The following is a 26,554-nucleotide window of genomic DNA, read 5'->3' on the forward strand; positions in this document are numbered from 1 at the left end:
GGAGGGGAGCGGAAGCGGTGGGTTCCTCTGCTCTGACATCCTCTCTTCCAGGAAGCCCTCACCTCGAGCCCTGCTTGCGAAACCACACGGGGCTGGCAGGACGGATGTTGGGGAAAGGTTACCCAGCCTGGCTCTAGAGGGGCTTCCGCTGCTGATTTACTGGGTGACCCCTGCACACCCCCTCCCTTCTCTGCCCTCAGTGTTTTTAAGGAATACCCAGGGCCTGCCCCTGCTCAGATGTTTCGTGTTTGTTCTAAGAGCCTACTTTTGGGCGTGTTCACGCCCTACTGGTACTGTTTCTGGAGGGGCCTGTGGGTGTGGTGAGACGTCTACCAGGTCCTGCTTTCTGGCTCTGTGGCCTTGGGCAAGAGGCCTTGCTTCTTTGTGCCTCAATCTCCTCACCTGTAGAGTGAAGATAAAAACAGTACCTACCTCTTTGGGATGGTTTGAGGATGAAATGACTTATGAAACTGAAGTTTGGAACAGTGCTTGGTACACTTAGTAAGTGCAAATGCTAGCTATTATGATTACTACTATGACTACAGCTTTTACTGTTATTATTGCTAGAAATAATAGTAAATATAACAGCTATGATTAGTATAGAAATAATTATGATGATAAATATTGTGTCCTTACTGATTACCAACACTTTAACATTCATCATTCCATTCGATCCACACAACAACCTTAGGATCTGATTGTGATCCCATTTCACAGATGTGCACACTTGGTCCACTTGGACCCTCTGAGGTCTTACAGATCCAGAGGGTTTCTTCTTAGTTACGTGGTTCTCCCAAGATTCTTAACAAGCAGCTTTTGGGTTCCTTCCAGAAATACTGTTCTCTGGGCCAAGCCCTGTAAGTTCATGTAGCTATTCCACCTTGGATATGGATTCCAGGGTTTTCAACCCCATAGTCTGTCTCTTTTGAACTTGACTCTGTTGTAACTTATTAAGACAGTGTGTTAAGTTCTGAATTGGGCAGGAGCCTCCTCACCTCCCTCCTTTTGCATGTGAAGCCTTTGTTAGCGCAGCTCAAGCTTCCATTAATTTTGAAGATACCCATATTTTATGCTTGTCTGGGACTGACGGGGGACACCTTTGGGATTCCAAATTCTTGCAGTCTCTCTGGGATTGTGAAGCAGTAGAGACTCTTTCAAATACAAGGGATGGAAAAACTAGCTCAAACAGGCTTAATAAAAAAAGAAAAAAAATGAGCCCATGTAACTGAAAAGTATGTGGCTAGATGGTTTCGGGTGTGGCTAAATCCAGCTGTCATTAGGGAATTGCCAAACTCTTTTCCAAAGCTGCTGCACCATTTTATATTTTCTCCTGCAATGTATGAGGATTCCAGTTTCTCTACATCCTCAAGAACACTTGTTATTGTTTGTCTTTTTGATTATAGCCATTCTAGGGGGTGTGAAGTGGTATCTCATTGTGGTTTTGTTTTGCATTTCTGTAATGACTAATGATATTGAGCATCTTTTCATGAGCTTATTGGCCATTTGTGTATCGTCTTTGGAGAAATGTCTGTTTAAATCCTTTGCTTATTTTTTAATTGAGTTGTCTTTTTTTTTAATCAATCAATCAATTAATTAAATTTTTGGCTGCGTTGGGTCCTCGTTGCTGTGTGTGGACTTTCTTTTAGTTGCGGCGAAAGAGGGCTCCTCTTTGTTATGGTACGCAGGCTTCTCATTGCGGTGGCTTCTCGTTGTGGAGCACGGACTCTAGGCGTGTGGGCATCAGGAGTTGTGGCACGCGGGCTCAGTAGTTGTGGCACGTGAGCTCAGTAGTTGTGGCACACGGGCTTAGTTGCTCCATGGCATGTGGGATCTTCCCGGACCAGGGATCGAACCTGTGTCCCCTGCATTGGCAGGCGGATTCTTAACCACTATGCCACCAGGGAAGTCCCTATGATCCACTTTGAGTTAATTTTTGTGTATAGTGTGAGGAAGGGGTCCAATTTTATTTTTTTGCATGTGGATACCCAGTTTTCCCAGCAGCATTTGTTGAAAAGACTGTCCTTTCCCCATTTAATTGTCTTAGCACCTTGTTAAAAATTTAGTGACTGTAAATGTAAGGATTTATTTCTGGACTCTCACTTCTTTTCCATTGACCTATATGCCTATCCTTATGCCAGTACTGTACCACCTCTTACGATTTGGAGAAAGAGTATGCCAGTAAAGGGCACAGCAAGTGCAAAGGCCCAGAGGCAGGAATGGACCCTGAGTTTGTGGCTGGGCAGAGCAGAGTCAACACTCCCTTGTGAACCAAGACACCAAAGCCAATACCTTCCCCTCAGTTTCGGCCCAGCCAGGAACCTAGCCAGAAGGTCCTGCTCAGTTTCAATTCTCCACGCCCAGCAGTGATCTCAGGCAGGAGGAGAGGTGGAAGCAGCCAGACGGAAGAGGGAAATAAGCTTTTTCTCATTTTTACTAGCTACTGGGTGTTGGCAGCCCCTCAGGGAACCCATCAGTGGAGGATCGCTGAAATTCCAACTTACAGGGGTTTGGGATGTGGTGGCAGTGCCTCCCAGGGTGTGACAGGCCCTAAAGCTCTTAGTCTCAAGAATAAGAGAGCTGAGGCCTTCGCACTTGTGGATGGAGGTGGGAGGAGGTAGGGTCCCAGGGACACAGGCTGGAGAAGCATGGAGTAGCAGTTAAAAACGTGGGCTCTGGACTTCCGTTGCATGGGTTTGAATTTTGGCTCCACCCCTTAGCAATCTTCGACCTTGGACAAGTGACCTCGCCTCTCGGTCCACCTCAGCTTCCTCATCTGTCACATGTATCAGGATATATTTTAGCTACAGTGACGGAGACCCGAAATAACAGTGACTTAACGTGTAATTTTATTTCTGTACAAGGCAGTCCAGGGTTTATGTTCTTCCACCCCTGGGTTCTCAGATGTTCACACCGTGTCCACGTTCCAGCCCAGGGAAAGGGGAGACGGGCAAGGAAAACGGAAGCTGCACACACCCCAGAGATCAGAACCTGTGTCCAGGTGGACGGGAATGCTGCCTTTATTCCGGGTGGCCTTGTCCTCAGCTAAGAATCTGTTCTGTTGCTTTTGACCAGGGGTCAGCAAGCTTCTCCTTTAAAGGACCAGATAGTAAATATTACAGGCTTCACAGGCCGTATGGTCTCTGTCGCGACGATTCCACTCTGATGATGTGGCTACAAAGAGGTCAGGACAGCGGGGAAATGACTGAGCGTAAAGCTTCGTTTATTGCAACAGGTGGTGGGTTGGACTTGGTCCGCAGGCTTTCATTTGACCCCCTGCTTTTAGAAGGAGAGGATGCTGGATCTGCTTTGGCGGGTTGAGCCTCTGTCACTGCTCACTCGGAAGAAACAGGGAGCTGGCTGGGTACACTCCACTTTCGTGCCTTGGCTGGCTTGACAGAGGTTCAGATGCTCAAAATTACTTATATTGGAGCACGGGGCTGGGGGTGCTTTGGGGAGTTCAACTGAATTCCCCACCATAGGTCACAGGCTTCTATTGTAGTTTTATCTGTGGACATGTCTCCAAACAGGCCGTCAGCTCCAGGAGAGTTGGGCCAGTGTCTGTGTCATCTGTGTCCCTAAAAGAGGGCCCAGCCTGAGGCCAGGTACACAGGAGGCCTCACTGGTTGGATGAATGGGGCACAGAGCTTCCTGGTTCCAGTCTTGAGCTTCTCTTGCCTGGCCCATTGCAGTAGCCACTAGCCAGTCTTCCTGCTTTTACATTCACTTTATGTTCCCTCCAGTACATCTTCCACTTGGCAGTCAGAGGGGTTTTTTAAAGGCTAAATAAATTGGATGGCGTTAGGCCTCAGCTTATAACCCCCCATCACCTCCCCATGGCTCTTGGGATGAAACCCAGAGACCACACCCAGGCCTTACCTCATCTGTGTTTGATGTGTGCCTCCGACCTCATCACCCATCCTTCTCCTTGCTCACTCTGCTGCAGCTTCCCTGGCCTCCTTGCTGTTTCTCACTGCCTCAGGGCCTTTGATTGTGCTCTTCTCTTGCCTGGAGTGCTGTTCCCACAGATGTGTGTATAGCCTGTGCCCTTACTTCATTCAGGTCTCCACCCTGAGGCCCTTCTCCTCAGAGAGACCTTCTCGGACCACTGCACCTCCCTCACTCTCTGTCCCTTCACTTGCCTGATTTTTCACCTAGCACTTAATCAATAATATAAATTATATTTACCAGAGAGGAAAGTATTCCTATTTAACTACCTGAAAGGTTATAAATAGTATAGATGTTCAGAGCGCTAACCTCAGAGCCAGACTGGTTAGGCTCAAGTCTGCTCCGTGACCTCAGGCAGATGACCTGACCTCTCTGTGCCTCAGTTCTCAAGTCTGTCAAATGAGGATAATAATAACTACCTCATAGGGTTGATGTGAGGACTGAGTGAGCTCAGAAAGAGTGTAAGCACTCACTAAATGCTAGCTCTTATTATTACTGTTAGTGGTAACACTCAACTTTTGGACTGTTCTCTTGACTGTGGGCTCCCTGAGGGTCGTCTCAGTCTCCGTCCAGACCCCGGTGCTCCGGCACATACCTGTTGCTCAGTCTGTGTTTGTTGAGTGAGGAGTGAATGGAAATACGTCCCCTTTGTACAAAAAGCTCAACCCTCAGTGACCCGCCTGCCTCTGTCTTACTTCCTCCTTGAAGCCTTTCCGGCCACACTGTCCTTCCCCTTCTCTGATTTATCATGAGCACTTTCACCACTTCGGGCTGTTGTTTGTGCCCACCCCCCTTCCTCCCTTCCTTCCTCCCTCCCCCTTCCCTGGGAGCACCTTTCCCAGCTCAGTTGCCTCCAGAGAGAGGGCTCCATTCTTCCCCACCCCTTGCTTCCTTTCTGGTCTGTCCCTGGGCCCAAGGCAGGTGCTCAGCAAACCCACAGGGTCCTGATGTAACAGAACATCTGGTCCTCGGGCCATTAGGATCCGCTCTCCAGAAAAGAGGCTGTTCATATTCAGGCAGAGAAGAAATGAAGTGACTAGAGAAGACCTATTTTTGGAGCTGGTGATCCGCAGGGCGTTCTCAGAACAACACCTGCCTGGCCCGTTGCTGCTTGCGGGCCCTGCTAACGTGTATTGTCCTACGGAGGCAGGACTGATAATGGCCAGCGTAGACTGAGTGCTTACGAGGCTGTACTTTCCCCCGGAGCTGCTTTTCCTGCAGTGTCTGATTTACCCCTCACCATGACCACGAGCAGAACCAGATGGCTGGGTTCAAATCCACTTTCCTCCTCTTACTTCTTGGAGACTTTGAACCATCCCGCGGAGCCTCCATCTCCTCCTCTGTTAAATGGATAATAACAGAACCTACCTCCCAGGCACAGAGTAAAGGCTCATCGTCACCATCCTCCCCCACGTCACTGGTTTTCAGTTGATGAACCTGAGGCTTGGCATGGAGGGCATCTGGCCCAAGGTCACCCAGCCACAGAGGCCCAAGGTCATCCAGCCGCCCAGGGGCGGAGCTAGCCCTGGAACCCATGTGAGACTGTACTGGGAACCAGCCCACTGGAGCGTCATATCTGTGATTTTTGAGGGAGCAGAGAGATGGAGAGATACTGGAACATCTGGGCATGTCAGGGCCAGATGATTAGAGAAACTTATCTCTGCCGGCGTGGTCCTGTCAGTTGAGTGATGCGGCCTGAAAATCTTCTCTGATATCTTGAGGCCCAGCTGGTCTCTGCTGTCTCAGTTCCTTTCTCATCACACTTACTATGGGGCTGAAACCCTCTGATTAAGACCGGCCTGACCTTTAGAGTGTCCCAGCCTGTGCCGGTGGTGAGGTGCAAGAGGAGAGTGAGAAACAGTGGGGGAGGGGCTTGCAGATTAAGCCCCCGACTGGCCTCTTTGTCCTCTTTACATGTTTCCTCCACGTCCCTGTGAAGGCAAGGGGTTCTTTATACCCATTTTACAGATGAGAAAAACTGGGGGCTAGGGAGAGGCAGTGTCTATGGCCACCTCTCTGGCCGACCGGTCTCTCTCTGTCTCTGTCTCTGTCTCTGTCTCTTTCTTTCTCCTTCTCTCTCGCATTTACTCTCCTCCAGCCACACTGCCTCCTGGCTGTTTCCCTTACAGACCCCATACGCTCCCACCATGCCCCTTTGCGTTTGCTGTTCCCGTTACCAGGCATGCCCTTCCCCCAGATTTTTGCAGGACTCTCTCCCTTGCTTTATCCAGACTCTCTGTTCAAATGTCACCCCCTCAGAGGGGCTTCCTTGACCTCCCTATTTGAAAGAACACCTCCTTTCCCAAGACCTTCTAGCCCCTCGTTCTGATGTGTCTTTTGTAATATTTGTCACTGATTTTTCTTTATTTTGGCCCACCTCCTTTATTAGAATGTAGTAGCCACCAGATGAGGAATTTTTCTGTTTTATTAACAAATTTGTCCGCAGACTCTAGAACACTTCCTGTTGTGGAGGAGCTGCTCAGGGGACATTTATTAAATGAATGAATGAATGAATGAATGAGTGATGTTCTCCAGCTCCAGATCACACAGTTTGTCCGGAGTAGAGCTGGGACTTGGTTCAGGCCCGGGTGTCCTGGAGGCTGTTTGGTGCCCTCTGGGTTGACGTCCCTCATTCCTGCCCTCTCCTCTACCCTAGGAACTCTCCAAGAGGACCCCCGGCAAGCACCCCGACCACCCCGCGGTCCAGAGCGCCCTGCAGGCCATGAAGACCGTCTGTTCCAACATCAACGAGACCAAGAGGCAGATGGAGAAGCTGGAGGCCCTGGAGCAGCTGCAGTCGCACATCGAAGGCTGGGAGGTGTGTCTGGGACAGGAGGAACCTTCTGGGCTGGGGACGGGCCCGGGGGGGTGCACAACTTGGGTTCAGACTGTGGTCTGGGCACCAGATTTGGCCTGTAGCATATTTTGTTTGTCCTCCATGGTGTTTGCAAAAAAAAAAAAAAAAAAGTTTAATTATTTTTCAATTAGGTCCACATAAAAGTCTAGATTTAAAGTTTCTCTTAAAAAATTGGTAACACTGGGTCCCCATTTTCCATGGTGACAGCCTCTGGAGCCTCTAGTTTTCCTCCATCCCCACCACTCCCCAGTCACTCTCCTTCACATGTTGCCTGCCTGCCTGGTGTCCCTTGAGCTTTGGATGCCAAGGTCAAGGGTAGCTTTTAAGGGTTCACTCCAGGATAGAATTCTGGCGTTGACACTCCCTTACTGGGTAACTGTAGGCAAGTGTCTCAACTTCTCTGAACTTTGGTTTCCTTATCTATACCTGCATATAGTCGGTACTCAATAAGTGATAGGTATGGATATTACTATGATGATTATCAAGGGATGGGATTCTTGAGATCTTCTGTTGTGTCTTCCTTAAATTATTAGAGCTGTCCTAAAAAATCTTCAGAATGAAATGGGAAAATCTGAATAAATAAAAAAGTCAATATCCGAGTAAGTACAGCTGGAATGGGAGATTAAGACTAAAGAGGAAAAACTCTTGGACACATAATTCTCTGAATCATCTGGCTTAGACCCTTTGGATTTTCTGGCACTTGCTACATTTGGGATTTCCACTTCATCTCCCTGTGTTGGGGAGTCCTAAATGAGACTGTATAGCTACGAGGTTGAGGGTATGGCTGCAGGGGGGAGGGGCCTGTGTTCTGGAGGAGGTGGGTGTTGTGGGTTAGTGTTTGTCATGTACCCACTCTCCTCTGCCTGGCCTTCCTGCCCGGCTGAGGCTGGAGAACAAATAGTTGCATTTCTCAGACTCCTTTGTAGCTCAGGTTCGGGATATGATTGGCCAAGATCAGATCCAGCTGCTCGAGATTTGGAAAGCAGGAGTGGGACGGAGGCTACCTTTGTGCTGTTTTTGCAGCGAAGCACAGCCGTGGTTGTGTTTGGCTTTCTGTGATAGCATTTGCAGAGGGCCCGGTTTCCAGCTTCTGAATGTCAAGAGGAAGGGCATCCACTGTGTTGTTGTTGGTGTGTATCTAGCAGGATGGGGTGGCTTTGTAGCTGATAGTCAAGGCAACAGCTTCTGAGGGCCTGGAAGCAGCTTGGGCAGCGTTTCCCTAGAATATCAGCTCGGGCAGGTGGTGGTCTGATTCTCCTTTTCCCCAGTTGGAGCAGAGGCAGTGGCTCCCCTGGAGGGCCAGTTCTACAGTGTTCTTGGTTTTCTGGCAGCTGTGATTCTAGGCTCTTCTAACCCCTCCAAGGATTGGATAAGGCCCCCATTTCTTTCTGCTTAAAATGCATAGCTTGGTTTCTGTTCCTGCACCTGAAAATTGTGTCAGGATGTGTCCTCTAAGGAATCACATTTCACCTTCATGATGTCAGAGCTCTGATTTGGTTTCTTGTGATCCTCTCAGCCTTCCCCTCTATGGTTCCATGATGGCAGCAGCTCCAGGCATCATGTGTTCCAAAGCAGGAGGAGACAGGGGCTCAGCCAGGGCAGTGAGGGGGAGCTCTCCTCCCTAGTGGAGGAAAACCTTTCCCAGAAGCCCCTTTCCAACTCATTAGCCAGAAGTGCGTCACTTGGCCACTCTCAGCAAATATGCTAACCTAAAGAGCACATAGAGTGGACACATTTAAACATCTGCCTGTTTGGGCTTTGAGCTTCCTGGCAGCCAAGGTAAAAAGAGCAGGACACCTAAGTTACTTAACGTTCATTGTCAAAAAAGGAACAAGCTGAGCAATTCTTCTGGGTGACAGAGAGTTTCCTGGCATCCAGCTAGAAGGGAAATTTCTCACGTGAGCCCCTGTGAAGAGAGTATTAAGCAAGCAATTTGGCAACCAGAGCAGAAGTGATTTCCAGATGCCTCCTGGTAAGGGCCTAGGGAAATAGGAACTAAGGGTCTTTGGGGCCCTTGTTGACCTTGAAATATCTGCAATTTGAGAGTGGCCCTTATTTTGATCTCTGTCGCTGGGTACAGTAGGAAATAAAGTGACCTAGAATAAGAATTGCTGGCAATTTATTGAGCACCTATTACACATTTTCAACACTAGAAGACAGGGCAGTTGTTATCCCTATTTTACAGATGAGAAAACTGAGGTGCAGGGTCTTGGCTTTGGGGCCCAGCCTTTTTTTTTTTTTTTTAGTTTATTTAATTAATTAATTTATTTTTGGCTGCATTGGGTCTTCGTTGCTGCACGTGGGCTTTCTCTAGTTGCGGCAAGCAGGGGCTACTCTTTGTTGCGGTGCACACGCTTCTCATTGCGGTGGCTTCTCTTGTTGTGGAGCACGGGCTCTAGGCACGTGGGCTTCAGTAGTTGTGGCACATGGGCTCAATAGTTGTGGCTTGCGGGCTCTAGAGCACAGGCTCAGTAGTTGTGGCACACAGGCTTAGTTGCTCTGCGGCATGTGAGATCTTCCCGGACCAGGGCTCAAACCTGTGTCCCCTGCATTGGTAGGCGGATTCTTAACCACTGCGCCACCAGGGAAGCCCCCAGCCTTTTAACTTACAGATTATCCTGCCTTACGCAAGTTTGTCCTACTCTCCTGGCCTCATTTTCCCCTACTTGTCTAATTTCAGAAATACCATCTCTGAAGTTATCTCCTGGCGTCATTGTGAGGGTCAAGCGAAGGGTAGAACACGAATGTTCTTTGGAAAATGTGAAATGGTTTTCTGAATAGTAGAAAGGTTTTTAAGTTTAATCCTCAAGGTGGCTTGGGAAAATAATACGTTCTAGCTAGAAAAAATAATGTTTAACAGTGAAGCTGCTTGTAATAGCTTCATGCCCTCAGTAGTTAGAACCTTAGGGGACAGTATGACTTACAGGTGTAGTTCACAGTGAATGATGGTGGTTGCAAATCCTGATTTCTGATTCTCTCCTTGATCCTTTCTAATCTATTTGTTTGACCTCTTGCCAATCTGATTAGAGGGCTGTCATGTCTCTTGGAATATGGCTGACAAGGGACTTATTTCTGGAGGAGGGGGAGTCTTTCCTTCTTGTCCACTTTCTTGCTATGCGCTTGGGCTTACATCATTAGTTTGATCTCCAATCTCTGGGGGTTTTTTGTTTTTGTTTTTTGGCCTGATCCTCTGTAAGCCAGTTGTCCTTTTTAGTTGTGGGACTGGTTTAGTTAAAACCGGATAAGTTAATCCATAAATCCATTTTACTGAGCACAAGTAAATGGGAGTATGTCGCAATACTGTGGATGTGAGTGTATGAGCCCACCCCGTCTGCTTGATGGGGTACCTTTGCCTCAGTTTCCTCATCTGTACAGTCTGGCTAATGGCAGGATGCCCCACGGGTCACTTGAGGATTCAGGGAGTGGATACATGCAAAGCGCTCAGAACGGTGCTTTCTTTATTAGATCAGAGTAAACGCTCAATAAACGTCAGGAGGAGCCGTAGCAGCAAAGCAGGATTTCTTTCTTCATTTTTTTTAGATGAGAAAACATCATGCAACTTTGCCTAGGGCTCATACCAGTGTGGGCTGACCCTCCTGCAGAGGGACACTCCGGACGTGGGCCCCGCAGACTTTCGTGAGAAGCTCACGGTCATAAAAAGAAGTGCATGTTCTTAATAAGAAAGAAATAGAACACACCACTCTTGCTGGCTCTGGAAGCCCTGCTTTAAGAGACCATCAACTGCACTCACCCACGAGGGACAGAAGGAAATAGGGGTGAGGAAACATAAGACCATTAAAAAGAAGGACCATAAATAGAAGTTCTTGTATGTTCTTCCCACCCTCCCTGGGATGCCTTGTGCTCTCACCCCTTCGAAGACCCCTGCTCTAGACCAACAACTGCATAAGAAAACCTTCAGGTTACCTTCTAGGAGGCAGCACAGGGTAGTAGAGGTGAGTGGATAGGATGGTGGGACCACCTGTCTGGGTTCAGGTCCCAGCTCACTCACTGACCAACTCTATGACCTTGAACAAGTCCCTTCACTGCTCTGTGCCTCAGCTTCCTCATCTGTAAAATGAGAGTTGTAAGGATTAACAGAGTTTTGTAAGATCCTTAGAACAGGAGTTGGTGGGTGGAAAGCCCTCTGCCTGTGTTAGCTTTTGTCATCTTCTCTGGATGTCACCACTTCAGTTCTGCACTGTCTGAAGGAGGACTCCAGCCCTGACTGGTGGACGCCTTGGTGCTCAGCCTCTTCCCTGTGTATCTGATCCTTAGCACCACCCCTGACCTGGGTTCAAGGATTCCGGGGAAACCGAGTGTCAGCCGGGCTTCGTAGCAGGCCTGGGGTGGAAGGGGCCTCCCCCTGTAGTGTCCTTGGCATTTCAGATGCAGTTTGCTGGGTGGTCCTTGGCCAAGGCCAGGGAGGCAGCTTCCCAGGCTGGGTGTGCTTCTTCTCTGCTGTCCCCTGACATTGGTCTAGGTCTGTGTGACCTCCAGGCTCTTGGGCCCTACAGCTGGGCCAGGTACTAGGTTCATATACAGTAAGTCTCCTACATACGAACGAGTTCCGTTCCAAGAGTGCATTTGTAAGTCCAGTTTGTTCATGAGTCCAACAAAGCCTAGGTACCCAACTTTTTTTTTTTTTTTTAATTTATTTAATTTATTTATTTTTGGCTGTGTTGGGTCTTCATTGCTGCGCGTGGGCTTTCTCTAGTTGAGGCGAGCAGGGGCTGCTCTTCACTGCAGTGCGCGGGCTTCTCATTGCGGTGGCTTCTCTTGTTGCGGAGCACGGGCTCTAGAGCGCAGGCTCAGTAGTTGTGGCACGTGGGCTCAGCAGTTGCGGCTCACGGGCTCTAGAGCGCAGGCTCAGTAGTTGTGGCGCACGGGCTTAGTTGCTCCGCGGCATGTGGGATCTTCCCGGACCAGGGCTCGAACCCGTGTCCCCTGCATTGGCAGGCAGATTCCTAACCACTGCGCCACCAGGGAAGCCCGGTACCCAACTTTTACAGATAACGCCAGACACGAAAACTAAGTTACGTGATTGGACATGCAAACACATGTTCGCATCTTTGAAAGTTCGCAACTTGAAGGTTCGTATGTAGGAGACTTACTGTACAAGCAGCCAAAATCTCCCTTTGGAGCCTGGAAGGGCTGGTGGGTGGACATGAGTGAGGTGGAGGAGACAGGAAGCACGTGTCTCGAAGGAACTGTCGAGCTGCTCTGTGCTCTGAGTGGCCCGTGGGCCACTGACGGACTCTCATCAGCCAGGGAGTCACACTCTCCCTGTTTGCAAGGACGCTGGGGCTCCAAGGGGCTCTTCATCCCCTAGCCCCAGGGCAGCAGGGGCGCTACCTCGCTGGGTCGCTGTGCTGCGGGCATCACATACCTGCCTGTGGCACGCGAGCGTCCAGGCTGTGATTTCTGTTAACGGGTGTGTGCTTCTGTCCTGGGCTGCACAGCTCTTGATTGCAAAGAAGCTGGTTTCCCAGGACCCCGAGTGGGCCCCAGAGGGGGTCTCTGGCACCACTGACCAAATGGATTTGCTGCTTCTAGCCGGCCCGTGGGCACAGAGCAAACCAGCTCTGACAGCAGTTGGGGAGACTGTAGTGGGCAGTTAGAAAACAGCCTGATTTCTGAGTTGCCAAAACCAGTTTCCCATACTGGGTATCAGAAATAATTGAGTTAGCAGATCTTTCTGGGGTATGAACTCCTTGTCAGTTCTGGGCGTTGAGCATCTGGGGAAAGAGATTCTATGAAGAATTCTCCTTCTTTCCTCCCCAAGTTCATTTCCAGGCAGAGATAGCATCACGTCTCTTTGTTTCTCCCTTCACCATGATCTGCAGGTTGGTGAAATGAGTTTCCCCTAAAATGCCACTTTTGCATAATATCCCCTGGGCCTAAATGTCAGGGGCACCCCCTTGCCCACCTATTGATGGGGCCTCCAACCTTATCTTGATGTATTTAAAAGTACATCAAGTATTTAAAGTTGGCGGCTGTAAGAAAGAGAGACTTCAGTGGCTTAAATGAGATAAAAGTTTATTACTCAGTAGTGATGCAGGCTTGGGGTGGGTCACCTCTGCTCCATTTGGGCCCTGGTCCCTTCCAACGCCTTCCTCCGTCCTTTGCTACTGTGTATTCCACTACCGTGGCCATCTTCCAGCCTATGGCAAGAGGAGGGAAGAGAGGAAAGGGAGGGAGGCAGTTTTCTCAAGGAAATGATGTAGAAGTGGGGCATACTGGCCATAATGTAGTCACATGACCATGCCTGGCGCAAGGGATGCTGGGAAGTGGAGACTGTGGTTGGGCAGCCATGTGCCAGCTGAAACTCCATTCCTGTGACGGAAGAGGAGCACGGATTTGGGGACCCTCCAGGGGCTTCCTTAGCCGGCATTCTGTGCCCTCCAAGGTCTCTTTCCAGCTTCCTCTCTGTTAGCACTTTGGGCTCTCTCTGCCCCTGCCTTGGTGCCCCCAGAGTTCCAGATGGACCTGTGTGGTCCCTGGCTCTGAGGACTCCTCCCAGCAGGGACCTTGCCTATCCCTATCCTCAGCCTCTTTATCTTCGCCATCCTCCCAGGCCCACCTTGCTCCTCCGCGGTGCCTTTCCTGACCACATCGCCCTGAACCCCATGGAAGTTCAGTGAACGTCATGCACACCTAACATCTTGGTCATTTAGCATAGATGACCAGGTAGAATTTGGGAACTGTTCCCATCTATTCTCACATCCTGAGCTAGAGAGGGTGCTCTCAGAATCCTCTGCCCCTGGTGGAGCTCACATTGCCTTGGTCACCTGTTCTGCAAACATTTATTGAGCACATACTGTGTGCCAGAGAGTGCAGTAGGTGCTGGGAATACCGTGGCAAATGCTTGATAGATGCTTGATAACGCTTCCTGTCCTTATGGAAGTGGCATTCTTGTGGAGGAGATAAAGTAACAAGTCAAGACACAAATAAATAAGGAGGGGAGGAGAGAGGCAAAAACCCAACCAAACAAAAAACCAACAAAACCCATAACAAAACCAGATGTCAACTAGGGCCGTGTGAGCTGAGTGAGTCCTTTCACCTCCCTGAGCCCCAAGTCCCTGTTCTCTGAAATGGTCATCTCTGTATGCTCCTGCCAGCGTTGTTCTGGCACACTCACCAGAGGGAAGCCGTCGATCAGGTTGTGTTGGGTTTCTGTCGGCTCACAGATGTGCCTCCAGTGGTGCACTGAGATTTTGGGGGTGCGAGGGAGGCAGGTGCAGGTTCTGTCTGTGGGAAGGAAGGGGGGCATTCCCAAGGGAGCGCCTGGATTTGCCAGCTCATGCACCGCAACCCCCCATCGCTCTCCCAGGGCTCCAACCTCACGGACATCTGCACCCAGCTCCTCCTGCAAGGGACTTTGTTAAAAATCTCCGCGGGCAATATCCAGGAGAGAGCCTTCTTCCTCTTTGACAACCTCCTTGTCTATTGCAAGCGGAAATCCAGGTGAGTTGCTGGGGAGACTGGGACAGGGCTGCCCGGGTGGGCTGGGAGGCTGGGACAGGGCTGCCTGGGTGGGTCAGGAGGCTGGGATTGGGTTGAACTCTTGACATAGGCTTGTCACTTCCCTCTCTGGGCCTCCCTCTTCTCTTCCGAGTTGAGGGAGTTGTTCTAGATCAGCACTATCCAAGAACATCGGTTATTTAAAATTTTCTGGTAGTCACATTAAAAAGAGCAAAAGAAATAGGTGGAATGAATTTAAATAACGTATTTCATTTACCCCAATATATCCCCAAATATTATTATTTCAACTTAATCAACTTACAAAATTTATTAAATAGGTATTTTGCATTCTTTTTAAAAATTTACACTAAAGCTTCAAAATCTGGTCTGTATGTTACACTTACAGCACATCTCAATTTGTACTAGGCACCTTTTAAGTGCTCAGTAGACACCTGTGGCTTGTGGCTGCCACAGTGGACAGTGTAGGTCGAGACAGTCATGGAAGTTTGGAGAGTCTTTGTGCCACCAGAATCCTGTGATTCTAAGATCCAAAGGTAGATGGTTTGAGGGGAGGGAAGTCCTCTCCTGTTAAGTTTTTTGAGGGAAAGATAGTATCTTTGTCATCTTTGTGTCTTTCACTGGAGCTTCTTAAACTTTGTAGAGTGAATGGATGGGTGGATGAGTGGTAGACTGGTGCGGATGTATGTATGGTTGGATGTGTGGGCAGATGGGAGGAGGGATAGATGGGTAGTTGCAGGTTTGGGAGATGAATGGGAGTGATTGTGGCTGTGTGTATGAACTGATTCGTGGATGGATGAACGAGTAGATGGATGAGTGAGCAGTCAGGTGGTTGGAGGTTTAGGAGATGGCTGGATGGAGGGGTAGATAGAAAGTTGGGGGAATCTGTGAATGTTTGGGTAGTTGGAGAAATGGAAATGAAGACATGATGAGCTGGCAGAGGTTGTATTTATTTATTTATTTAAATATTTATTTATTTATTTTTATTTGGTTGTGCCGGGTCTTAGTTATGGCTCGCGGGCTCCTTAGTTGTGGCATGCGGACTCTTAGTTGTGGGATCTAGTTCCCTGACCAGGGATTGAACCCAGGCCCCCTGCACTGGGAGCGCAGAGTCTTAACCACTGCACTACCGTGGAAGTCCCTAGGAGAGGTGTATTTAAATGAAAGGTGTGTTGGAGCCTTTATGTATGGTTTGCTGAGTGAATGGGTAGATGGATGGATGGTTGGATGGTCATAAAATTGGGAGGCTGAGTGGGTGGTGGAGGTTTGGAGATAAGTGGATGGATGATCAGTTGGATGGGTGTGTTGAAGGATGATTGGTTGATAGTTACCAGGGTGGTTGGACTCTGGTATGGGAGGTTGGTTGATAGGATGGTTGCGTTGATGGATAGGTGGATGAATGATTGGAGCGAGGGAAAGTTGGGAGACGGAGGGGTAGGGGCACGAGTGGATGGTTGGATGCATGAGTGGGTGGGTAGATTGGTGGACCAAGAGAATTCTTGCCTTTCAGTTTTCTCGCTGAGGAGGTAGAGGACAACTGACCAGTGCAGCCCTTTTTGAATTAAGCTTCCTGTTATTTTGTTTTAGGGATGAAATGGTGACTTTCCAGAGGCTTCTTTACTTTTTTATCTAGCAAAAGTTAGGGCTGAGGGGAGGTCCAGATCCTGGGTCCTACTGTCAGCATCACCTCCAACTTCCATTGTGGCTCTGGGCTTGTCACTTATTGTCTGTCTGAGCCTCGTTTTCCTTGTCTGATTCTGCTGGCCTCCTAAGGTGGTGGTGAGGAACCTTTCTACAGGATGAATGATGGGCTTTCCGTGTGAGTGTGGGGAAGCTTCTCATTGTCTTCCTCCTCCAGCCTGACCTCTCTGAGCCTCAGTTTTCTCATCTGTAAAATGGGGTTGATAAACCCCTTCTTACAGTAGCGTTTGCTTAAGAGCCAAGCTCCTTACTGTTGAATCCCTGTTGAGCCATTTCTCTAGCTCTGTGACTTTGCCTCTCTTTGCTTCAGTTTCCTCATCTGTAAACCAGGATGAATTATCATGTATCTTGTACCATGTACAAGGGCAAACATGTTAAGTGTGCCTGGCACATAGTAAGTGCCCAGAATAAGGAGTAGCTGCTATTACTGTTAACTTACCTCCACACGTGATGTATTCCTAATTTGGTGCGATCCCACGGGTGCAGCACCTGGCACATAGTAGGTGCTTTAGCCACAGGCCCTTCCCCTTCCCCCCTTTCCTCCCTGTTCTGGGACTTGGCCCTTCTGGTCAGAGACCTCCATCTCCCTCTTTCACCATCTCTGAGTGGCTGGGTCAGTGTGTCTCTTTCTCATTTGATATTTTATTCCCGTTAGTCTGTCTGCATCTGTCTCATGTCCTCCTATCCCCCCATCAATGCCCCCCCTTCTCCTTCCTCCTTGCTTCCTGCCTGTTCTCACTGGAGCCATCCTGAGAGTCCTTCGGCAATACCAAGGCCACTGCCAGCGTCCACCCCTAGTCCTTCCCCACCACCCGCTGTGGGCTGTCTGAAGCAGGCACTTTTCCCAGGACACTGGGGTTTAGAAAGCAGAATGTCCCTTCAGGCCTCTGTGACCTCCCAGCCTGGGCCACTTTTGCTCAGCCTTCAGCCACCCTAGCGTGGGCCCTTCCTCCGTTGGAGCAGCAGCAGCTGATGCCGATCGTACTGGACACCCAGTGGGTCGTCTAGGGTGCACGCACTCTTGTAAGGCCGTTTCCTGCCTCAGGCCTGCAAATGAGCTGGGCTGGCTGGAAGGAGAGGGCACATCTGTCGCCTGGGAGAACCTGGCAGGCGGCCTCCGTCCCTGCTCTGGGTGAGGAGCCAGAGGGCTGGGCTCTGAGAGGTGTCAGAGGGATTGGGCAATGGTGGATGGAACTCCCAGCCTGGCTCTGATGTAGTCACAGGAAACGCCTGACGCTGGTAGGTGTCTGTCTACGGTCGTGTCTTTGCCTGGGTCATGCCAGGCACTGCCTGTCCAGGTTGTGGGTCAGGGGCGGTCTCTGACTCAGAGTGCTTCTGGTCTGATTCAAAAGCAGAGGCTCCTTGGATGTCAGAAGTGGAAGGGAGAGTTTTAAAAACGCACCTCCCCGTTCTTCAGAAGGCAAAACTGAGACACAGAAGAGCTAAGTCTCATGTATCTCGACTGCTTGTTTAACATCTTAGAGGCGTCAGCAGCGTGTAGTGGTTAAAGACTCAGAGACGCTGCTGCTTGCAAGCTGTGTGACCTTGGGCAAGTTATGTCAGCTCTTTGTGCCTCTGTTTTCCTGTCTGGTTAATGGGGATGAAAGCAGTCTCCATCTCATGAGGTGGTTTTTATAGATTAAGATAAAACATGTAACATGGTTAGAATGATGCCTGGCACATGGTATGTAAGGTAGAAGAAATCTAAATCTGTATCTTCCCTTGGGTGTGTCACAGACAGCTTACACTTAACTTGGGTCTAAAACAAGGCTCTTCATTTTCATTGTAACTCCTGCTCCAAACCTTTTCCTCGAGTCGTCGTCATTCCCAGTAAATGGCACCATCATTTACCTAGGATCTCAGGCCAGAATCTTAGTTGTCCTTGATTCTGACCTGCCTCACCCCCCATCACCAGCAAGTGCTTTGCATTCTCTCATCAAACGTTGGTCAGAACTTCAATGTAATTATGATAAAAATTCCAGGAGGGAGGTTGTGTGTATATGTACGTAAATGATTTTAAAATTTACATGGAAACAGAAAGAGACAAAAATAGTTAAGACAGTTTTGAAGAAGGACAAAGCTGGAGGACTTTTATTACTGATACCACGGCTTACTATATAGCTATAGTAATTAAGACAACGTAGTATTGGTGTAAAAACAGAGAAAAAGATTAATGGAATGGAGTAGTGAGTCCAGAAGCAGACATACATGTAAGCGGTCATTTGAATTTCAACAGAAGCACCAATGAGGTTCAATAAATGGTGCTTGGTCAGTTTGATATCCAGTGGGAAAAATGAGTCTTGACCCCTTACTTCACACAGTATACAAAAGTCTTCCTCAGATGGATTATTGATTTAACTGTGAAAGATAAAACAATAAAGCTTCTAGAAGAAGGCATAGGAAGCTATCTTCATGATCTGGGGGTAAGCAAAGATTTCTTAAATTGGACAGAAAGTATAATTATAAAGGAAAAATAGATTTATCAGACTACCTTAAAATTAAGAACTTCTGTTCATCAAAAGACACCAAGATGAGAGTAAAAAGGCAAGCCACAGAGGAGAAGATCTTTGCAATCCACTTTGCAAAGGACTCATATCCAAAATATATAGGCAATTTTGGCCCTCTGCCTATTTTTATAAATAAAGTTTTATTGGCACACAGCCATGCCCATTCATTTTTGTGTTGTCTGTGGATGCTCTCATGCCTCAAGGGCTGAGTTAAGTAGCTGTAACAGAGAACATATGGCCCACACAATTGAAAATGTTTACTCTCTGGCCCTTTTTCAGATGACATTTGCCGAGCCCTGCTATAAATCATTAAGAAAAAGACAGACAACCCAACAGAAAAATGGTCAAGGGACAGTCATTTCACAGGTGGAAGACACCAGATGGCCAATAAACATGAAAAAGTGCTCAGCCTCATTACTCATCAGGGAAATACAGATGAAATCTTTATTAGAGACACTCCTCTCTGCCGCCAGAATGGCCAAAATGAGAAATTCAATACCAGTTATAGAGGATGTGGAGCAACTGGAATGTCCCTATGCTGCTAGGGGTGGGAGAATTGATACGGCTTGGCAGTATCTACCAAAGCCGATCGTATGCATTCCTTTTAACTGAGCAATTCAACTCCTAGGTAGATAACCCGAAGAAATGCACACATATGTTCTTCATAAGACATGTACCAGAACATTCACAGCAGCACCAAACTGGAAGCAACCCAAATGTCCATCACCATCACCCTGTGTGATTCCATGTATGTGAAGTTCCAAAACAGGCAGAGTGAATCCATGAGTTTAGGCGTCAGGCTAGTGGTTACCCTTGCAGGGGGTAGTGACCAGAAGGGGGCGTGATGGAGGGCTTTTGGGGTACCTTCTGCCCTCCTGTATTGGAAGGTATATTCTCAGAGACTTTGTTTTGTTCCCTGCTGCAGCCCTAGCACCTAGAATAGTGCTTGGTGCCCAGTACGAATTTTCTTGAGTGCCTGTTGAATGCATGGGTGAGTGACTCCCCTGGTCCCAACTTGGTATCCTTCCCATACGAAGCACTGGTCAGATTGTTTGTTGAGTGACAAAGTGGGTGGGCAAGAGAATTCACCTGAATGAATGAATGAATGGTGGGTAGGTAGATGTAAGTGGATGGATGGATGGACTTCCTACTCCAAGTTCCTTTCCATTCTGGTTTTATTTCAGGAAGTTCCTGTTTGTTAGACACCCTGAGAGTCTCTACCCATTTTCTAGCCTAGAAGAGTGGGTTTCTTTTGCTTCTTGTTGGTTTCACATCCACATCTCCTGTTGGCTCAGAAGTAGCTCTGGGAGGTCAGCAAGGCTATTAGCCCATTTTCCAGATGAGGAAGCTGTGGCTGAGAGTGGAAAAGTGACTTGCTCAAGTCACCCAACCACCAGCCAAAATGCCATACTTCTGACCTGGTTCCCACACTTCTCGTGTCCCCGGGCGCCCTTCTGTGTTACTGCCTTGCTTCCCTTTGCTCTATTGAAGACGGTTGAGCCCCAAGGAGAGGAGGCATAGGGGACATTGACTTCCCACTGTCTTTCAGGGTCACTGGGAGCAAGAAATCCACCAAGAGGACCAAATCCATCAACGGCTCCCTGTATATCTTCCGGGGTCGAATCAACACTGAAGTCATGGAGGTGGAGAATGTGGAGGATGGGACAGGTAGGTCCCCACCCATGCCCTGCCTGAGCCCAGCCCCCCTGCACCACAGCACAGTCTCTGCTGCGGTTCACCAGTTTTTTCCTTTGATCGGGAAAGATAACCTGTCCACAGAAAAGTGCCTAAAACATATGCACATAAAGCAAACCCCTGGGTGGTCACCATTCAGGTTAAGAAATAAACTGCTGCCTGCACCCGAGCAACCCCCTCACACGCCCCTCCCTGGCCACAGTGCCTCCTTCCCCCCAGAAGTAACCACTCTCTGAATTTTGTGGTGATTATTTTCTTGCTTTTTAAACATATTTTTACCTCCTAAATATGCATTGCTAAACATTTTAATTAAAATTTCTGTTTTTGAACCTTATTTAAATGGTTATATGATGACAAATACATATAAAATTGTATATATGTATTTACTATTATTATTGCTTCTCACTGTGTTTCTCTGGGTAGCACTGTCCCAGAATGTGGATTCTTTTTTTTTTTTTTAATTGAGGTTTAGTTGATTTACAACATTCTATTAGTTTCAGGTGTACAACATAGTGATTCAATATTTGTATAGATTGTACTCCATTTAGTTACTACAAAATAGTGGCTATATTCCCCTGTGCTGTACAATATATCCGTGTTGCTTATCTATTTTATACGTAGTAGTTTGTATCTCTTAATCCCATACCCCTATCTTGTCCCTTCCCCCTTCCCCCTCCCCACTGGTAACCACTAGTTCTCTATATTATATAAATGGTCATAAAATACACTGTATATTCTTCCGCATCTTGCTTCTTTCACTCAACCCCATGGTGGTGAGAGTCATCCGCTTTTCTGCATGTAGCTCTCTGTAGCTTGTCGGTTTCCATTGCTGTGTAGTTTTCTCTTGCACAGATAGTCCCCAGTTTACCCATTCCTTTTGTGAGGGACGTTTGGGTTGTTTCTGTTGTTCACCATTATAAACAGTGATCCTGTGAGTATTCTTGTGTGTACACCTCTTGGTGTATTTGTCCTTGAGCTTGTCTAGGACAGGGGTTCTGAATTGGTTTTGAGACACAGACCCCTTTGGCAGTCTCACGAAACCTGTGGACCCCTCCTCAGATTCAGGGTATCGCTGGCTGCAACATTCCTGGATAATGTCAGTCTGTTTTCAGAGAGGTTTGCCAGTTCCCATCCCAGCCAACAGTTTGTAAGGGCCCGTGACTTGGCATCATCAGGCTTACACTAGGGTTTTATGTAGCCCAAGTGCCAGAATGAGATGGGCAAGGAGGCATCAGGTGTCTCCCTTTGCAACTGAGGGGTTGGGAGGTTCTTTGCTTGAGGTCTTCGTTGCCCACCAGAGAATAGATAGGAGAGGGAGCATCTGGAGGATAGTAAGTTCAACTCCCAAATCCCGATCCCATCGATGCCTCTGCCGCCCTGTCTTTCTGGAGCAGGAGGGGCTGGTCCTGTGACCTCACTCGTAAGCATGTAATGATGAATGTTGGGTTGTATGGCTGAGCTCTTGCTGACCCCGCTTTGCCTCCTTCCCTTGCCAGCGGATTATCACAGCAATGGCTACACCGTCACCAATGGCTGGAAGATCCACAACACGGCCAAGAACAAGTGGTTTGTCTGCATGGCCAAGACAGCGGAGGAGAAGCAGAAGTGGCTGGATGCCATTATCCGTGAGCGGGAGCAGCGCGAGAGTGAGTGGCTGGGGGCTTTCCCAGATCCCCGGACCGTATATGGCTTCCTGCAGTCTGGTCCCTTCTGTAGAGTGAGCTGTGTCTCGGGGAGGGGTGTAGGATCCTTTCCAGAAAGGTCAGAGCTTCAGAAAGCAGGTCTTTGAAGGGGCAGGGAGCTCTGGGACTGTTACAACTTGGTGGGATCTCAGCTCATCTGGTTTAGCCCACCAGACAGATGGGGAAGCTGAGGCCCCATGGAAGGGAATTGCCCAAGGTCATGCCAATGTAGTTGATCGTCCTGAGATTCTTTGCTTCCTTCACCCTTGAGGGTTAGTAGTCAAGATGCTCCCTACGTGCCTCTGTCACCTTCACGGTTCTGTTCCCTTCACCTGGGGTTCTTTTTGTTTGACATTCACCAAGTCTTTGGGAGGAGGGTCCGTGGGGGCTGCCCCTGACTGTCGTCATGAATGCTTGGGCCCAGGCACTTCTGAGGCCCCTGGCGTTAGGAAGTGCAGAGCTGGGTGATAGTTGGGTGCAGTTTGGGGGTGGGAAACTCTGAATTGCTGTACAGAGACCACCGTGCTTGGAAGGGGAGGCCATGGTGTGTTTGGGAGTGAGTTGCTTCAGCTTTCCAGACCTCAGTGATGTGGCCTGATAAATGGGGATAAAGCTCCTGCTGCAGAGGGTTGTAATGCTGCTAAATGAGGTTTGGATTTGATTATAAATACTTGCAGATTTGACTCATGATCCTAAAAATGGTACGTACCTCCCAGCTTTACAGAGGAGAAAACAGAGGCCCAGTTTCCTCCATATCTATATTCTGTTCTCTTGAAATCACTACTTGGATGTGTCGTGGACATCTCACACTTACCATGTCTAATCAGAATTCTTAATTTCCACCCTGTCTTCTGCCCCAAACCCACTCATTCCCTTGACTTCCCCATCTCAGTAAGTGGCTCCTTCAGTCATCCAGGAGCTCAGATTGAAACTGTTGGTGTCACCCTGATGTCTGCCAACTCCCCAAACTCGGTAGATCAAGTCCCTTTAATTCTGCCTTCCACTTACATGCCAAGTCCATCCACTTCTGTCCTCTCCCTGCTTCCACCCAAGTACAAGTCACCATCATCTCTCAGGAATGAGTATGGGCCCAGCATGGCCAGGTCCATTGATTTTTTTTTTTTTTTTTTTTTTTTGAGAAGTTAGACATCAGGATTTTTAGGTGACATGTCTTGATTTTTAATATTGCATCAAAATTTATTAAAATGCCATTAGGCCAGGTAAACAACTGAACTTAGCCCCTGCTGGGGCAGGTTTATGACTTCTGACACTGATCAGGGCTGGGTGTGGGGTCAGGACTGGGGGTGGGGATCAGGGGTGTGGCCTCACCTGGGTGGGGCTGATCAGTATCTTTGTGGTCAGAATGGATGGCTGTGGTCAGTGCTGGACATATGTGATCATGAGTGGAGTGTGGCCTGAGTAGGCCTTGGTTGTTAGAATCGGGGTATCGCCCAAACCCTGAGCTCAGGGCTGAGTTTCCAGGGGTGGTACATGCTGTGGTCAAGAGCACATGTCTGGAGCCAAGCTTGAGGGTCTAAATCCTGGTTCCACTACTTCTAGATGGGCAACCTTGGACAGGAACTTAATTTCTCTGGACCTCAGTTTCTTCATCTGTGAAATGGGGATAATGGAACTTGCCTTGTAGGTTTCCTGTGAGGATTAAGTGGCATAGAGTAGGCACTATAAAAGCATTTGCTATTATTATTTGTCATTGCTCTTATTGTCAGGATTGGATGGGGTCCAGGTAGAAAATATGGGGCAGTGATTGGGATCATAGTTCTGTGTGAATTGTCTAGAGAAACCGGGAAATTTCCATCCCTGGCCTGGAAGGAAGGTCTCAATAGGTTTTCTCATAACCTCAGAATTTGGAAACCCATCCTCAGATTGAAGGGTCGACTGCTTATTACCCTGGGACTTAGCCTCTCTGGACCTCAACTTTGCAATCTGTGAAATGGGGGACTTACCCACCCTCCTCTACAAGGTCTTGTGTGGGGTCACTGGCAGGTGCCTAGAACAGTGTCTGACATGCAGGGAGTGCTCTATGGGTGACCACTGGCTGTGGCGGTAGTTGGGGACAGCTGGGGGAAAGGCTTTCAGGAACCACATGCCCGCCTGCTCTGCTCCCCAGCGCTGGTGCTGACCGTGTCCCCTCCGTAGGCCTGAAGCTGGGCATGGAAAGGGATGCCTACGTCATGATCGCAGAGAAGGGGGAGAAGCTTTACCACATGATGATGAACAAGAAGGTGAACCTGATCAAGGACCGTCGAAGAAAGCTGAGCACCGTCCCCAAGTGCTTCCTTGGCAAGTGAGTGACCCCATCCTGGCTTCCGCTGTGTCCCTGGGTCTCGGCTGGAGGCTGGAGGTGGGCAGACCATCTGCACCCACGTGGCTTTTCTCAGCCCTGCCCCTTCTGCCACGAGCCCTCCTGGGAAGAGCCACTAAAGCATGTCAAATCCTTGTGGAACAGCCCTTGGAGATCAAGGATAGTGGGGTGCCCATGTCAGGGCTTTCAAATGTTTTGATCACAACTCACTGCAAAATGTAAGTTTTATATTGTGACCTGGTACACACATCCATGTAATATATGATTGAAGCCAAAGTTTCACAACATTTACTGTGCTTGTTACACTCTGAAAATATCTGTGTCTATTCTGTTCTATTCTATTCTACTCATTTCTTAATTCATTTCAAAAATAGTGTGAGTGAAACCCATGAAATTGATTTCACAAACTGTGAGTGGGTTTTCCACCATGGATTGAAAAACGCTGCTCTAGCATTCAAGCAAAGAGAAGCCCCTATAGATATGTCAAGCAGAAAGGTATTTAATGCAGGGAGTCGATTTCAAAGGTTTTGGAAGAGCAAATGTAGACCTTTGAATTAGCCTTTTTGGACTGTCATAACAAAGTATCACAGTCTTGGCAGCTTAAACAATAGAAATTTATTTTCTCATAGTTCTAGAGGCTAGAAGTCTGAGATCAAGATGTTAGCTGGGTTGGTGCCTGGTGAGGCCTCCCTTCCTGAGATACACAAGGGGAAGGGGAGGTCCATATGGTTTCAGTACTTAGGGCTTCCAATTTCTCTGTCTGGGAATTACATTATTTCCTAATAATAAAACATTATTATCCCCGCCCCTATTTTATAACCAAGGATCAAAGGGTCAGAGCACAGGTGAGATGAGATTGGATCCTAAACCCAGGTTTAAATCTCATTCACCTGGGGGAGGGAGAAGCAGGAGAAATGCAGTCCCTGTAAAACCATCAGGCTGTTTCCAGGCCCTACTGTGTATTAGACCCAGTGGTCGGTGCTCTGGAGAGGGTAGAAGAATGCCCAGGGCTCCTGACCGCACGAAGCTTGTGGGGAGAAAAGCTTGCCTGTGAGGCTGGGATTTTGTTGAGAATTTATTAACTTACACCCCACCCGCTTCCCAAAAGATTTTGAAGAGTCCTGGGGTAAAAGCGGCTGTAATTATTATACTGCCATAGACCAGGTGAGAGGTGCCATGGACTAGGGTAGTCCCCGTGGAGATGGGGGCAAGTAGTTGCATTCTGGATCATGTGGAAGGTGACAGCATTGGCTGATGGGGTGGAGAAAAAGGGAATTAAGGATCGTGAGCACCTGGAAGGGCTGGCGTGCTGATTGCTGCCAAAGGGGAGGCAGAGGCAGGTTTCAGAGGGTGGGAGTAGAGCCGAGAGGCTCCATTTGGATGCTTACCCTGAGACAGGCTCCCGGACGGAGATGTCGACTTGTTAGTTGGATATGAAATCTTGACTCGGGGAGAAAAGTCTGGCTTGGAGACCTAAGTGCAGGGGATATGTGGGCATTTAGATGGTTTTCAAAGCCATGAGACTGAATGAAATCTGCAGGGGGATGGGTAGACAGAGGGATGAGGCAGGGACTGGGCCCTGGGGAGGAGGAGGAAGCAGCAAAGGAGACTGAGAGGGAGCGGGCAGAGAGGTGGGAGGCACGCTGGCGAGCGCAGTGATCTGGAAGCCAGCTGAGGGAAGATGCAGAGGCCGTTTGGACGTGTTGAGGGCGAGATGCCCAGGAGACGTTCGCGTATTGAACAGATGTTGGATGGGCAGTTGGAGACCAGTGTGAAGCCGGGGGCAGGGGGCCAGGGGGAGCTGACCGGTCATGGCTTGAGGCTTATGGTTGGCGGGGCAGCAGGCAGGGGATTTTGGGGTGGTTGGGCCCCTGGGGTTGGCCTGGGTGCCTTGGAGTCAGGCTGCCCTTTCGCCCTCAGGGTTAGCTGACCCCAGCTCCATGTTCCCTGGGAGGGTCCGTGGAGGGGAGAGTGTGGGCCCCAGACCTGTGGGAAGCAGGGAAGGGGCAGCGGGCTGGGCTCCATCAGCTAATTCCTAATCCCTGGGCAGAAAGGAGGTGTTTCTCGAGGAGGGGTTTGCTTCCGGCCCCCCAGGGTCAGAGGACCTCTCCGCCTCTTGGCAAACCCTCTGGAGAGCTGAGTCCGGCTGGATGGGCTAACCTGTCTGTGATTAGGGCTTCAGCAGGGTGTTCTGTCTCCTCGGGAAGGATTAGGGGAGATTTCTTTTACTGCCCATTTGAAACAGGGCCAGGACTGAAGCTGGTTTGGCAATCCTCGGGCCCTTAAGGACCAGACTTCCTGCAGGAGGTCGTGCTAATAGAAACTCTCCTCCTTGCGCGGCTTTGCTCTGCATCCAGCCGCGGGC

The 26,554-nt window shown here is 48.9% G+C and overlaps 1 protein-coding gene across 2 annotated transcripts in view; it reads left to right on the forward strand.

Annotated features, from left to right (window-relative positions):
* PREX1 (phosphatidylinositol-3,4,5-trisphosphate dependent Rac exchange factor 1) overlaps window positions 1-26,554 on the forward strand; it is a 194,532-nt gene that overhangs the window by 111,097 nt on the left and 56,881 nt on the right. For both annotated transcript variants that reach the window (XR_014236174.1, XM_082362788.1), the window contains exons 6-10: window positions 6,602-6,763; window positions 14,133-14,266; window positions 20,039-20,157; window positions 21,681-21,830; window positions 24,024-24,171. Coding sequence is in view for 1 of the 2 variants with exons in the window: in XM_082362788.1 (XP_082218914.1) it covers window positions 6,602-6,763; window positions 14,133-14,266; window positions 20,039-20,157; window positions 21,681-21,830; window positions 24,024-24,171 (713 nt within the window). In the remaining variant the exon portion in view is untranslated. The remainder of the gene's footprint in view (window positions 1-6,601; window positions 6,764-14,132; window positions 14,267-20,038; window positions 20,158-21,680; window positions 21,831-24,023; window positions 24,172-26,554) is intronic.

This window comes from Balaenoptera borealis (genome assembly GCF_965194805.1).
Source record: "Balaenoptera borealis genome assembly, chromosome: 16".
In the NCBI taxonomy this organism is placed as follows: Eukaryota; Metazoa; Chordata; class Mammalia; order Artiodactyla; family Balaenopteridae; genus Balaenoptera; species Balaenoptera borealis.